At 43.5% G+C, this 15,672-nt stretch overlaps 3 protein-coding genes across 3 annotated transcripts in view; 2 read left to right on the top strand and 1 right to left on the bottom strand.

The window, feature by feature from the left end:
- The window catches only part of Pmar_PMAR026466 (cathepsin B, putative), a gene marked incomplete at both ends in the record, with an annotated part of 1,807 nt that extends 640 nt beyond the window's left edge, over nt 1-1,167 (bottom strand). The window contains 5 exons of the mRNA XM_002776106.1: nt 220-332; nt 391-519; nt 566-731; nt 783-986; nt 1,050-1,167. Of these exons, the coding sequence (XP_002776152.1) occupies nt 220-332; nt 391-519; nt 566-731; nt 783-986; nt 1,050-1,167 (730 nt within the window). The remainder of the gene's footprint in view (nt 1-219; nt 333-390; nt 520-565; nt 732-782; nt 987-1,049) is intronic.
- Nucleotides 1,168-8,955: 7,788 nt separating this feature from the next.
- Pmar_PMAR026465 (60S ribosomal protein L7A, putative) lies at nt 8,956-10,154 on the top strand. The gene is made up of 3 exons (XM_002776105.1): nt 8,956-9,075; nt 9,162-9,303; nt 9,530-10,154. Exons 1-3 carry the CDS (start codon nt 8,975-8,977, stop codon nt 10,106-10,108), a joined length of 822 nt encoding a protein of 273 aa, XP_002776151.1. The 5' UTR covers nt 8,956-8,974; the 3' UTR covers nt 10,109-10,154.
- A 3,541-nt stretch (nt 10,155-13,695) lies between these two features.
- Pmar_PMAR026464 (cGMP-dependent protein kinase, putative) overlaps nt 13,696-15,672 on the top strand; it is a gene marked incomplete at its 5' end in the record, with an annotated part of 13,682 nt that continues 11,705 nt past the window's right edge. Inside the window, one exon of the mRNA XM_002776104.1 lies at nt 13,696-13,788. Coding sequence (XP_002776150.1) covers nt 13,696-13,788 — 93 coding nt within the window. The remainder of the gene's footprint in view (nt 13,789-15,672) is intronic.

Raw genomic sequence — 15,672 nt, 5'->3', positions numbered from 1 at the left:
GGGATAAGTCGTCCCAGACGATGCTACAACAGGAGTCATCGTCGCCGGCTCATCGCTGAGAACGACAGCGATCCGTGCCGGGATTATCATCATATTTCCCAGCGTCTACAGACTGTAGACGGGGGAGACCTACACTGTGGACTACAGTGTGGGTCTCCCCTGTATTTATTCTGTAGACATGAATGGCTATCGAGTTGTCGAGGATAAGTCATAGCAGACTCGCCTCGGATTCCGAGACTCGTTTCGGTCGACTCCCCTCACCAGTTGCGATCCCTTTATCGTGCACCCAAGACCAGGCTGAGTAAGGATCTCCACCACCGCATCCGAAGAACCTGGGCAGTAAGTACCGATTGGAAAGCTCCCAGGCTAAGGCTTGCATCCTCGACTCACAGCGTACAAGCATTCATCTCGCCGGCCGATAGGAGCTCCGTGAACGCCCCATTCGACTTGATACATAGGCGGTCATTAAAGGCCTCAGTGACACCGAATGCCCAACAGCTCCCACAAGCTGACTGGTCTCTGGAGATCGAAGCAGCATTTTCTCACACAGTCGCCAGTTAGCTACCTGATATGGCCGATAACCTTTGAGCAATTGGGAAAGGCGGTGCGAGCGTCGAAGTCAGTGGGGAGGTCTTGCAGCTCCTCTATAGCATAGCCTTTTTTTACGGCTTTGTCGTTTGACCCTCTCATCAGTGTTCCACATAGCATTTTAGCATCACGCAGGGAGAGGTCTGAGGAAAAGCAGAGAGATGCTTCGACAAACAATTGGGAAGTAGAGCTACTCTTGAATCTTTTCTGCCCAGTCGACGCGGTCCATGTGTTCTGCTTGGAATTGATCTCGTCAACGAGGCTCTGCATGATGGCCGGTCTGGTCTCATCGTAGAGGACCGCCAAATCTTCAGTCGAGATGAGTTCGGACTGGATCCTCAACTCCTCCTCGAAACGAGCGAAATGCTGGGCTTCTTCTGCCGGAGTATAAACCAATCCTGAAGATGGGGAGTTGCTGTAGTTGCTCCAATGGGCTGTCGATATGGTGAACTCAGTCGCACCTCTATGAGCCTTGAGGTCGTCGAATATGCTTTTGGCATGCCTGATGGCCAGGATTGAGCTCTCCCAGAAAGACCAGATGCAGGTGATTGTGATGAATGAATGATAGACCATTGACATGCCGTAATATGGCTTCGGAATCACAAGTCTACGTTGGAAATTCCAACTTAGAATGTACAAGGACACCACTGGTCGGGAAGTATTTCCGAAGGAGGCCACAGGAGAAAACCATAAGCCCTGCGCTCCAAGGCCTGAAGTTCAGGCTGTTCGTGTTGTTCTCGATGATGTTATCAAGAAGTGTCTCCGCGGTTTTTGAAGTCCTCCATCAGCATCGAGTAGCACGCATGAACTGGGAACGTGTGAGCTCAGTTGTCCCCAGCTTTGGAACCTCCACAGTCAATTTGTTTCGGCAAGATTTCCTAGAATGACCGACTTTTCGGAGAGGTTCTCTCTCAGAGAATGGATCACGAGAATCATTGCGACTCTGGCGGGCTGCCGCACACTCAGTGTGCCACATTGGTAACTAGGTCAGTGTCGGTTTGGACGTTACTACGACAGCTTGCAGTAGGAACATGAATGCAGTCAACTACGCTGGTCTAAGACAGTCTGATGGCTATGTAGGAAGCGCTTGTCGGACTGAGTCTTCCACACCAGTTTCCGCTCATAAAAAAACCAACTCGTCGATATCTGTTTAGCTCGTCGGCTCTCTGTCATGAAACTCTGTTCGACTGGGGGGTTTTGCGTGGACGGAGAAAGGCGGAAACGTGTACTTTGGGACGCGGAATCTGCGTGCGTACTATTAGTGATTCACTAACATCCGGATGTTAGTGAATCACTAATAGTGATTACATGCCGGAGAAGGAACGATCATCGTTCCATCGGATGCATTCAGATTTAATGTGCCGATGAACGGCGAGGGATGAAGCGACGTTTTAAAAACGCCGCCACCACAAATTATGATCCATAAGGATCGACACTAACAAGAGCTCGAATCACGCCCGCGAGCCATTCAAGAAAGCAGTGCTTTGTGCCGCACAACTCGTTTGTTAATTAATCACGACGACTTATCTTCACCGACACCATAACCTTCCCTCACGTAAGGTATTACTCTCGATCGCTAGGCTATGAACGCATCATCGCAACTTGAGCCAAGATTGCTCGATCAAGCTCATCGATAACAAACCCGGGTTTAATAAGATAAACATTATTTCGCCAGAGTATTGCCAATACTGGACTTACCACTGGCCAATGGTAAGACCAGCAGCTGGACTGCAGCTACTAAGAACTATATCGTCGCGGTGTAAATCGGTTTCGTTTGGCCATACAAGGACCTTTGGTGTGTTCTTGGTAAGGGCTCATTGTCCCTGTATCTTTATGTAGTTCATTTGTGACTTTTAGCATACGAAGTCTTTGTGCAGCGATAAATCGATGGGACAAATCGTTCCGTTATTCTATCTTTCGATTCGAACCAGTTCACTGTGACATTGATACACTCGAAATGTCGACTTGACGTTGTCGAGTATTACCACTGAAGATAAACTACACAATATCAATGAGAATCGGGTACTCCATGCGGCACAGGATCCCAGGAAAGTTTCCTGAGGGAACAACATGTCAAAATGAAAATTTAATATCTATAGCTCGTTGCTTCTAGTTCTCGCTTGAGATGGTATCTGATACTACGCTGTAATCAGGAGCACGGTGCCGGGTTAGCAGCCAGGTCTCTATCGATGAATCCGTTCCTGCGGTAATTGACTAACGCCCCTTCAGTGATGATAATATCATAATGATATGGCAACACTGATCGTGATCTATGTAGTTTACTCATTCAATACAATGGATATACACCCCCGGTATGTTAACCGCGATACGCTGCCGCGAAATGATTACCATTTCGTAAAAAACGGGATATCTCGACGGTGACCGCGGCAAGCACGTACCGTGGTAAACACACGGCCATGGCTATCGCGGCGCAATATCGCCAGATGCGACATTTTTCAACGGAGAATTTCGTCATGCCACGAATGCTGTTACTCTGCGCAAGACGGTAAGACACAAAAGGGCAAATACGGCAGGAAGTTTCTGCCAGAAACTTGATATGAAAAGTTGAGCTTTTAAAGCTCATGTTTCTCCAGTCACTGAAGCATGTAAGTCTAGGATATGGGAATACCACCCTCGAGCTAGGTCACTCGGGTTGCGGCAAACGTAGAAATAGGAGTCACTCCTGAGGAGTGGTGCAACGGTTTGCAAAGCAAATTTTGCATGTACAGGCAATGTTGGAAGGTGGAGGGTCACAGTACAATATACAGTGTACATGTGGCCCGCATATTTTGTTGCGGAAGTGTTTCGACGTTTCGGAAGCGAGGCTGAGATATGCGAGTGAGGAGTTCTCACTCAACGGGAACGAACCCACCCGTTGTTGGGCATTTTAATCATCAAGCTTTGTCCTAGTCGAAAAGAATTCCATGGTATCCGTGGCACGGAGATAATCGTGCTGAATAGGAGTGGGCCCCGTTTAAATACCACTCTGAGTGGCATCTACGTGTGTTTCGCTTCGTGGGATGGTAACCGGTAAAAACTTTTCGCCGAAAACACGGTATTTGGTGGCGGTGTGGCGCGGTCATTTTCATTGTGGTATTTTCACTTATCGTATCGCGGTCATCGCGGTGAACGTTGCGCGGTGATCTACCATTCGAACTGTGGACCATTGAACCACATTGAGTGCGATCCTAATGAGGCAGCCATAAACTGTATGAATGAAACTTCGTTATGTTCCGAATACCCTGGGTAAACGCGACCGGTTTTCTCACTCGGCGTTTCATCGTTGCTCTACGCATTTCGTCTTCAGCAGACTGCCGTTCTTGTAGAGTGCTCAATGGCTCAACCCGACCAGTTGGGAAATACTTCTCCTGCTGGTATTCGAAACTGAGAGCGTTAGAAATCATTTCTCGGAAACTGAACTGGAAACAGTTCACTCACAAGTCCGTCTCAGGTTGGTTCAATATGAACCGCTGAGCATCGTTCATCTCGTTGCCATCGTTGGCGACCAATAAAATCCTGCCTGGATCGAACGAGTACCTAAGAGTAGCACGTATCGATTTCCCCCACTTCTGTTCCTCCAAGACCACAGCCCTGAATCACTTGAAAAAGCGGGCGGCGAATAAATAATTCGGGCAGCAATAAGCTCATACTATACAAGTGATTTCTCAGCAGTGGAGAGAGGGTACACGAGAAGAGCGTTGTGCCCGAAGCATGATCGCGTCCTATGTTGACCCAATTCACGTGGGTGACTCACTTCGAACGACGGAGGAGTTCCAGCATCCCTCTGGAAGTCAGAGATTTACCATACCAATTGGAAGAATTATCGTAATTCACCGACGTCGAAAAATACAGAAACGAGCACGGAGCGATTTGAGCGGAGTCCCTCTCACTCACACATTCACTTTTCCTAAACCACCGAGTGTCAGTCTACTCTTCCAAACGTCAGCTAACTGGTCAGTCCCGAGTTTGCGATGCTTTAACGACCACTCCTGAGACGAGCATCCAACAACATATAGGTAGTAATAAACTCACCAACTTGAGCGTCACGAATGCCATTATTATTCCGGCTTCGGTCGTCTTAGCTAGATAGTCGTATGGATTGATCGACTTGCTTTCCCCCTGAAGTGTGCTGCATCCTTTCCAGGATTCGTAGCGCACGAATAATTTCACACATTTCGAAGTTCTTCTCTCGCTTTTTCATAAAGTTGTTCCGGATAGGCAGCGTCTACAACATCGAGCTGCTCGAGAGGCTCCACTAGATTTTCCGACCCGCGATACCCAGACACTGTGACAACGTTGATCAGAAGCGGCAACATGGTTTTAATACTCATTGATTTTGCAAGAAAACCCGCTGAGTGATACACGTTCACCAGTATGGGGAAATATGCACATGGTCAACCACATATGTTGGTGACACTATAGAAGTTCTGAGAAAATTTCGTGAGATGCTTATTGGTTTCGCACCGAAACTTGAAGTACACCTCTTCCCAAACTCATCTATGAATTTCCATAACATGGTGAGAAAACTCCTGAGATCAGCTGCGAAGACTCGTCAACTAGCTCGCGCATCGCGAGTCGCAATTGCAGGACATCAGTATATGGACCCCGAGTCAGGCTTGGCTGCTTAACGGCTTGTATTCGGCTTGTATTTGTATTCTCTGTATTCACGCATTTGTTTCTATGTTGTAACGCCACACATTGTGGATGTCGAAATATCCTTATGAACTTCGGTTATCATGTCGGTTATTTTCCTCCAATTCCTGCATACGTTTTTTCATCGTCTGCACTTCCATGGTTAATTCGCTTCTTTGACTCTGGAGTGATCGGCCTGAGAACGAACTCGGTCTATTCAAGATGAAGTAAACGAGTTTGATAACTCATCTGGAAAAATAACGACATAGATCCAGATGTGATGGCGATATGATGATATGATATAAATGGTCTCGTACCCAAGATAAGGGCACTTCACAGAGTGTATGTTCTCCTCATGCAAATTCACGATTCAACACTGAGTAAATAGTGTTCCAAGCTGAAACGTCAACAAGTCTTGGATGTAGTGGTGACCTTTCACAAGTTGTTTCCTCTCATCCCGCGGCCCAAATACAACTTAAAACCGCATGAACATCTCACTCAAATTCTCGAGAGCTTCTCGTTGAGTCGTTTCTTTTCGAATTCTCTGTTCCATCACCCCACGATCACGTTTGAGTCGGTCCACTTCCGATCTGATCATTGCGACACACACTTTCTTCACCTTTCTACATTAATCGTGCTTCCAGTTATTCTTGTTCTCTATTTTCAGATGATTGTCTACATCAAACGAATATTTTGATTGTGTCAGCTGACACAGATATCTGTCCCCAAAGCGTGCTGGCTGTAGCGTTGCTGATATAATCGATCAGTGCAGTCACAATTTAGTGAGTCAATATTTCAAAATAATGACTGAAGAACTATCCCCAGAGGTTTTACAAGACTAATGACCCTCTTTTGTGTATCGTTGGAAAGTTCCGACTTCACGAGAGTCACAAGTCATAGAAAATACAATAGGATTGTCGACCACAGTCGATCGCAATGAGTTCGCATAAAGATGATCGTATCGCGAGGCTCGCAACGCTAGCGATCGTTTCGTGTGGTCATTCTAACTGTTGATGATCTCAATAAATAGTCATCAATAGCGGTGAATGTAAATGGTGCACTTCCCACTTGAGCTTCTTCAACGCCTCAGTCGACTTGCCGAATACGCCGCCCATATCGTCGATCTTCATGCTGTACTCCTTTATCTCCTCTCGTTGTTTCTCCACACACAACACTAGTGAGTCACGCTGATCACAGAGAGACGGGGATATCGCTCCCTTTCTTAGGCTGACTCGCCGAAGCGAGCTCAACTAACGAGCAACGAGCCAGTGTGGGAAAATGTGCACATGCAGCACGTAACATGCTCAACTACATGTGTTTGCGACAATATGAAAATTCTGACGAAATTATGGAAAATTCTCGTTGGTTTCTGTACACTCCTTCCCCACTGTACATATAAACTCCTGAGCTCAGCTGAGGAATGCGCTCGTGTATTCCAACACTTCTACGAGCGGTGGTCACTTACTTCGTTACATAACTTTTTGATGGTTTCGTTTTGTTCGTGATGTGTGTTCTTATACTGTTCCAGAAGTTCATCCATCATCTTCTGTTTGGTCTGAGTCTCCGTTCTCTGTTCATTAACGTCTTCAAGGAGCCCTTTCAATTTCGCTCTAAGCCTGCCGAGGAGGAAAACCGTTACAATGATCAGGAATAGCGAGAAAGCTAAGCAACACAATTGATATCAAACCTTGTGCATAAATTGAGTAAATTGCGACCATTGTAACGTCATTGAGGATTCCTCGATGACGTTACGAATAGTAGGCTACGATATCACGATTTTCTTCAATGATCATGGATCATTATATAACACGGGTGACCGATTTCCGTGATATAGTGTCCGAAGCAGACGGAGGGAGCCGAAATGACTATACAATAGAGAATTTTCCGTAGATTTAGAATCTGTTATTATTCAATTTGAACTATATCACGAAATCCAGTCACTCGTGAGGAGTATTTCCAGAGTGTAACTGACATGGTGTTCTCCTCAGCCGTCTTCTTCCTTTCCTCTTCCATCTCTGCACATTCCTTCTTGAAATCGCTCATCACATTAATAATAGTTTTCTGCATCTTATTTTGTTTTTCGTCCACATCTATAACAACAACGGTGTACTCATCGACTGTATCGCTCTTGGGATGGTGATAGAGTGAGCTCTAGTATGGGCTGAACAGACTATGATAGATGATAGCGGTTTCGGGAAAAGGCAGCCCATATTGAAATTCAGGTGTTCCTTCTGTCTGTGGTATATGTCAGGCTATGTGTCTCGTAGTGCATTCGTCGCTCATCTCTCACATACGTGAAGTAATCGTCTCCGCTTCCTCGCGGACTCTCCTGTTTTCTTCGTGTAACGCCTTGCACAGTTTCTCAAGTTTCTCGTTCATCACCGTCACCTTGGCCAGATCATGCACGACTGACAAGAATGATATCTCGGGAAAAACAGTGTCGGAAAATATGTTCGCTTCCCTCAGCTGAGCTCAAAAGTTTCCTCACTTATCATAGAAGTTCACAAACGAGCTCGGGTAGAAGTGTGCAGAAACCAACAAGAATGTCCCTAGATCTCCTCGGAATTTTGATATTGTCGGTGACGATTTCTTACCGACACATGTCGTTTATGATACGACTATTTTCATTATGAGAGAATCTCATACCACATTTTCTTCAGATCAGCTAGTAAATCTCTTGCCAGAAGAGACCTCTTTTCATATCAAATGATGCACGAGCGACAAGTGGTTCCTGCGAGTCGCAGGCTGCGACCGACATTTATCCTTCAGAGCTCTTTCCTCAGCATGCAACTTCTCAGCCGTTGCTTGTTCCCTCAATGCTTCTTCCACTATTTTACACAGTTTATCGCCTATCAAATTACAACAGCACTTTTAGCGTTATCATAATAGCTTAGAAATGGAATAAGTAATTGCTGATGTCTGCTCTGTCTCATCTAAGCAACCTCAATGACCTAAGACTCAGAATAAGATTGAGATTCAATCTACATTGAATCCTTATCGAATATTCAGCTGAAAATATGCATACATCGATGATCGATGTACATATATTTCCAGCTGAATATTCGTGATGGTGAATCACCATTGGTGATCGATGATCGATCACGAATATGCGAGAGTGAATTATGTGCGGTAAAAGCGATAGAGGAAGTAATTTTACCGCAGTGATTGATACAATCTATTGCTGAATTCTGGTATCAGAAAGCATCCAATAGATACTCTATATTCGATACGAGATATTGACAGTTTAGATGAGGTGTTTTCAGAATTCATTCTCCTTGGGAACACGTTAGCAGATAATTTGTGGTATCGAACTATTATCTTCCAGTGTGAGTGAGGGTGAGCATCGACCGACCTATCGCAATGTTGGACGGTCCCGTGAGTCCCTCTTTGAGTTTCTGTCCACTTTTCAACAGCCTTCGATGGTACTTCGCCATTACAGTATCTCCATCGCTACCGATTCCCACTGGTTTGGTCATAGTAGTACACAAGAATATTCTACTCTAGTGTACGGAGTCCGTGCGCCAGTGTTGGAGTAGGAATATATGTTCGCCTTCCTCAGCTAGGCTCAGGAGTTCCCTAAGATGATCATGGGACTTTACATGCCTCTCACGAGAAAACTTGTACCGGTGAGAGGAGTGGGACAAGGTCGTTTGTGTGTTAGAAAGATGCGCTGACAAATCGATCGCGTGATCGATAGCGCGCGCCCGCGGCTGGGGAGGAGCAACGGTAAGCACTTCCAAGTGAACCGTTCGTCATGGCACCTAAGGGCTCGAAGACTACTAAGAAGGGAAAGACTCTTCCCGCTGTCCCCCAGATCGGCAAGGCCGAGAAGGCTAAGGCCCCTGCTCACGGAAAGTAAGCTCGGGATGGTGATGTGACGTATCTTGAGGTCGACCAGGGAAGATTTAAATTAGGGTCGCTTTCATGCCATTTATTGTCAGGTCTATCCTTCCCGAGAAGAAGACTCGTTCCTTCGGCATCGGCCAGGACATCCAGCCTCGTCGTGACCTCACCCGTTACGTGAGGTGGCCCAAGAACGTCAACCTTCAGCGCAAGAAGGCTATTCTCATGCAGCGCCTGAAGGTGCGACCTTGAGGGGCATTACTAAGCCTTCTCCAAGAGGCCACCAATGTGGGCAAGGCCTTGAGCCTGAACATGTCTCTTCCTCTGGTGGCTTTAGCTGCTGTTATAGAGGTTGAGTTCTGTTCGCTGCCTCTAGATGCTTCAGCATCCGTTGGTTGGTTATCTGGAGTGGCTTTGTAATTCACTACCTCCTAATGTAGTTGAATCTTATTTCTTTTCGTTCTAGGTCCCACCGATGATCAACCAGTTCACCAACACCTTGAACAAGAACCAGGCCACTCACGTTCTCAAGTTCTTGGCCAAGTACCGCCCCGAGACTCCCGCTGACAAGCGTGCCCGTCTTATGGCCATCGCTAAGGCTAAGGAGGCCGGTGAGGAGACCACCCAGACCAAGCCTACTGCCATTGCCTATGGTCTCAACAAGGTTACCTCTCTTGTGGAGCAGAACAAGGCTAAGCTCGTTGTGATCGCCTCTGATGTCGATCCCATTGAGCTCGTCGTGTGGCTCCCCACTTTGTGCCGCAAGAAGGACGTCCCCTACTGCATCATTAAGGGCAAGTCTCGTCTTGGTCAACTCGTTGGTAAGAAGACTGCCGCTGTGGTTGCCGTGACTGAGGTCGGTAAGGAGGATGCCGCCGCTTTGGAGACCATCCAGAAGACCATGCACGTCCAGTACAACGAGAACACTGATATTCGTCGTCACTGGGGTGGTGGAATTATGGGCCAGAAGTCCAACGACGTCATCGCCAAGCGTGAGAAGGCTCTTGCTGAGGAGGCTGCCAAGAAGATGGCTATCGCCGCCTAAGGAGATTCTCTGCTAGGAAGGTTGAGTTCGGTTCAACTCGGGTGTTGTTTTTACTGTTGTGTTACGAGTGTGTTTTTAGTGATGATAAGATGATAAGTTGCAGGAGTGATTATAAAAGATGACGAGTCTGATTGGAAACCAATTGTGTCGGTTGAGCCGTTTTGGCTCTAAGATTTCATGCGGTGACCTTTTCAATGACTGATTATTGAGGCATTTGTATGACCTGCTTGCATTAATGGGAAATGCGATTGATGACGAATATTCGTATTAGCTCTAACTGAAGCCAGTTTGGCTGTGTAGACATGCATATGTTTCAGCCTTGACTGACGCATTAAATGGGGCAATTGATGATACGAATATCAAATGGGTAATTTGCGTCCGAGGTCGTTAGAGGCTGGTGACGATTGCTTTAAATGGGAATCTCTCTGATGCCTTAAGAAAAGTATTTTAGCAGTGAACTCAAACCGGGTGTATAACAGAGTTTCACCCGTGATATGATAAACGTTGGTGAAAGACACATCTCACGACTATTGCATAGTGTGAATATCGCTTGTTTTCATCGAGTTTCACACCACTCCACGTAAAACGTGAGAATCTGCAATACGTGGCATCGAAGTGTATGAGAAAATACCTGTAATCGAGGCGGTATACATAAACTGTATAATGCGTGGTTATTGATGAGAAATAGAATAGCCGCTCGTGTTGGAAAGTGTGCACAAGGGCAAGTGTTGGTGACAGTATAGGAAATGGGGTTGTTGTTAGACGTGAAATCTCACGCCTTAGGCGTATGTATTGAAGACTTATAATGATCACAGCGCCTAAAGTTTTGGACTGTACGTGTACTCTTGCAGTAACAGGTTAGTCAAGTAGGCGTACAAAAGACGGCATTGAATATTCGAAGGTGTACAGTTTACAACCCCTAGCAACATCGTTGATGAGAAATCGGAGGTTTGGAAAATTCTCATTGATTCCTGTACATTTCTAACCAGATTCGTACGTAAACTGCTATAAGTGAGGAAAGCGAGCATATATTTCAACAGCTGTCGTTTATATCCTAGTTATCGTTACCTTGTCTTGCTTTTTGTTTCTCTCTACTTCATCTCGCAAGTCTGCCGATGCATTGATCATAGCGCAACAAAGGATAGGTGAAGCAGGTAGATCAGACAAGAATTTTTAGTTTGGGTATACTTCATGGCGACCATAAACATCCGGAACGGTAACGGTTTCACCTAAGTGTAAGTGCCATCGTGACCACTTTTGGGAGAATACACTTTTTGACCAAACGATTTTGGCCGTGTAAAAGTATCCGTGTTCGTTAAAAAATTACCCGAGAACGATTGTGCTGATTGTGATCGCCATGGTCATGTTACTCACAGAATACTAGTGCATCGCTTCGGTCATGTGTATGATGACTCACATGAGGTGCTGAGGTAACGCTTCCTTTAATGGGGTAGGCTACTGACAAGTTAGGTTTAATGCATTTCTGTCTTCATAATCGTCCTTTATTATTTGTGGTTCTGCGTTGGATGCATTCAATTCGTATTTGGGGGATTCATATTATCTTTTCTATGAGATAGACGGTGTTGGAAAATATGCACATGGTGAAGTACACATTGGAAAATCTGAGGAAATTTTTTGGGGGAAATTCTCGTTGATTCCTGTGCCTTTCTTAGCGGGTTCGTATGTAAACTGCTATAATTGGTGAGGAAAGCGAACATATATTTCTACACTAGAGATAGATATTACTATAATAACTACTTCGTGTATAATACTAGTATAGACTTTACCGTGTTGGTGGAATGAATGTTCGCCTTCATACACCGAGGTAAGCTTTCTTTATGTGTTTTCTCTCACAAGAAGCTTTCTAATACTATTTTTCCGAACTAGAACTGGTCTTATGTTTACACACTGAGTATGATGAATTAGAACGGAAATACACTTGGGTGAAATTCTACTTTTGTATTGATCAACATATTCTGTACTGCGACGGTTTCACTCTCACTAGGTGTAGTTTATTAATATTTAATACATGGTAATATAGTTATCTATACAGATTATATTATAATTATATCGTTATATTATATTATATTATGTTATTTATATTAATTTTTACTAGTGAGATAGTGTACAGTTATGCATATATACATTTTCGAGATGGCTAAGTTCTTCAATTTGAGACTAGTACGACTATAGACTACGTAACGCTTCTAAAACGTTGGTGTCGATCGATTCACATTGTTATCAAAGTTGATATTACTCAAAGTTGACTTTCGAACTCCCGAAAATTGAAGGCTAAGTTGAAAATACTACTTTGCATAACGATTCGGTTATACGCCGTATATAAAGTGCAGTGGGGCCTCTCGCCTTGGCCGTGATAGCTCTCGAGCATTTCTCAATTCCCGGTGATAATACATTAGATTCCTCATGACGTTTTAGTAGTTCTCAAGTCTGTGATGTGATCGATTTACGGTATACTTCAAAAAACACTTTGGAGTTTCGCCCGTTTTACGTGAAGTGACGTAATAATACTCTGTGAAAAACGCGATATTCGCGGTGATATGCAGTAGTCGTGAAATATGTTTTTCATATCACTAGGGCGGTGAAACTTCAGTGTTTGCGGAATTTTACAGGTAAGGATGACATTTTACCAGAATTTCCGTATGTTTAAGCTGGAAAAAGTTTCATCATTCGAGTGCATCATAACGGCTATGAAAGATTCATTTATTGTGATTCGTATTATTTACCATCGTAGACGTATATAATTTTAATTTTTTTCACAAATGAATGCACGCGTGGGACGACGATTTCCTATACGGTGATCTGCTTCGAGTGAGTGGGAAACCAAATCGGTTTCGTAAATAGAGTTTCACCTTGGTGAAGAGAGTATTACGCCACTTCACGTAAAACGGGTGAAACTCCATTGTGAAATTTTCGAGCACACACATGTGAAAACGAGTATGGTAAAATGAGTGAATATTCTCATCGAGTAATTTTCTGATCGTTGGTGGTGAATCGAGGCACAATGATTCTACTATATTGCAAACCGTTTCACTTTCCTTGAAAAATAAATAATTTTATAACGCTCGCATATTACGAGTGATGAACATGTACATTTCATACTCAGTGGCCACAGAGTATACTTTTCTGCATTGGAGTTTCACCACCCTAGTGATATGAAAAACACAGGTGGAAAATATATTTCACGACTACTACGAATATCGGGGAGTGCTACGCCACTTTACGTAAAACGGGTGAAACTCCATTATGCAAGTTCATATACGAATTAGGGTAGAAATATTCACATACACCAATGAGAATTTACCAAAAATTTCTCATTTTTTATTGTCACCAACATGTGGTTGGTCATGTGCATATTTTCCCCTCACACTGACGCTGTGGTAATCATCTGTGAAAGCGTTTGAGCGATGAACATGTGCTTTCTCTGGGGTGTTACAGTTTGACGAAATTTTGAAATCTAATCTGGAAAGTTCATAATTTTCCATTCTGAAAAGAAAATTTTGTGAGGAAAATTTTTATTTTCAAAAACTCGAGTCGGAAACGAAAATTTTCTGGAAGATTTCTCCATTATGTGTATATATGAAACGTTTATACTCGAGGTAAAACGTCCGGACAACGATTACTTCCTGGACTTCGGAGTTGAGTTGAGTTTTGGTGAGAATGTGTCGCCCTTTATCATTGGTAGTGTTTCATCTCATTTTCGTGTATTAATTTGTCAATCACTGGTGACGCTGTTATGGGTTGCGGAGCATCAACGCCAGGAAAAGGTGAGGATATATGATTTTTGTTGGGGATTTGGGCATTGATATAACACTGGAGTTTCACGACCCGTAAAACTGTGTGAAAAACGCGATATTCGTGGTGATATGCAGTAGTCGTGAAATATGTTTTTCATATCACTAGGGTGGTGAAATTTCATTGTATTGGATAGGTGGTAGATTTCGCAGACGGTCAAGCACATGTGTTGATGACAATATGAAAATTCTGAGGATTTTTTCCGATTCATTGTTTTTTTCTGTACGCTCGTATATAAACTCCTATGATTAGCTTTGAAAAGTATTGAGCTCCTCAGCTGAGTAAAACGACAATGTACTGCTGAATGTGATGCTATGTCCCTTTTTGTGCGAGCGCTCTAAGATATGTAGTGCATTCAGATTGTGATCAGCTGGGCTAGATATTCTCGTATTTGCAATCGTAGATAGAGTATTATTAAATCAACTTTATTATCGTTTTGTCGAGTTCACCATTGCTAGGGTCACAACAATAATTGCAGGTGAATGTCTTAGAAGTGTATAATTTGTTTATATCTAATTTATTATTATTATCGTTATTGTATATTCACATTTATACAGTGCAGTTTCACGACCCTTTTTACGCGAAGTGGCGTAAAACTCGGTGAAAAACGCGATATTCGCGGTGATATGCAGTAGTCGTGAAATATATTTTTCGTATCACTAGAGTGGTGAAACTCCATTGTATTGTCGATTGGTTATATATCATATCTCACCGTATAACAAATTAGCATAAATAGACCACAAATAGACGCAGCTGCCTGACTGTACTCAGCCAACGTTGAGTGTCCCCATCATAACATAAGAAATTCCCTTACCCGATTGAGGCCCCCATATGTGCTGCTGAGGCATGGGTTTCAAATATGCAGTAGCAATTTCCAGAGTTCTCGGGGTCGTGTGAGAAGATACGCACGTGGTCAGTTTTGTAGTGAGTTGGTGACAATATGAAAATGTGAGGAAATTTTGGGAAATTTTTGTTCATGATGGAGAGTTTTTTGTATAATTTTTTTCGTGAATATTTTTTTGTAAATTTTTTTGGTAAGGGAAGCAAATATATATATAATTCCTTTGATAATAATATAATATAAAATTATATAATAATTTTTATAATGTTTACTCTTCTTCAACGCTGATCAGTTCCACCGTCTGCGTATCGAAACGGGGAAACGAATGATCGAGAATCTCCGAAAATGAATTCTGCGACATCAAAACACTCCCCAAAGGCTCAGCATAGAAGTCCTAAAGGTAGCGATAAACTAAATTTCGTTGTTGGTGCATTTATCGCTAATCACGACATTTTTGGAATTAGTATTTTCAGATTGTTTTATATGTTCGATTCGATTTTGATAAGGTTGAAATCGGGCGTTTTTGGTCCGTGGTGAATTTGGGTTGTTTTTACTCAGCGATTGAGTCCGGCCTGCGAGTGGTACTGCCCAAAGCCGAACCAGGGAAGATCATATTGAAACGAAACGGTCGTCAATCGGAAGGTCAGTTGTTGATGGTGATCGGGTATGGTGCTCAGCTATTTGGGTACACAATTCATCTTGTTGTCGTATATGTTGTTGTACATGTTGTTGTACATGTTGTTGTACATGTTGTTGTATATGTTGTTGTATATGTTGTTGTATATGTTGTTGTATATGTTGTTGTATATGTTGTTGTTGTTGTTGTTGTTGTTGTTGTTGTTGTTGTTGTTGTTGTTGTTGTATATGTTGTTGTATATGTTGTTGTATATGTTGTTGTATATGTTGTTGT

The sequence above is a fragment of the Perkinsus marinus genome (genome assembly GCF_000006405.1).
Source record: "Perkinsus marinus ATCC 50983 genomic scaffold scf_1104296954446, whole genome shotgun sequence".
NCBI lineage: Eukaryota > Perkinsozoa > Perkinsida > Perkinsidae > Perkinsus > Perkinsus marinus.
This window is presented reverse-complemented; position numbering and strand designations above follow the sequence as displayed.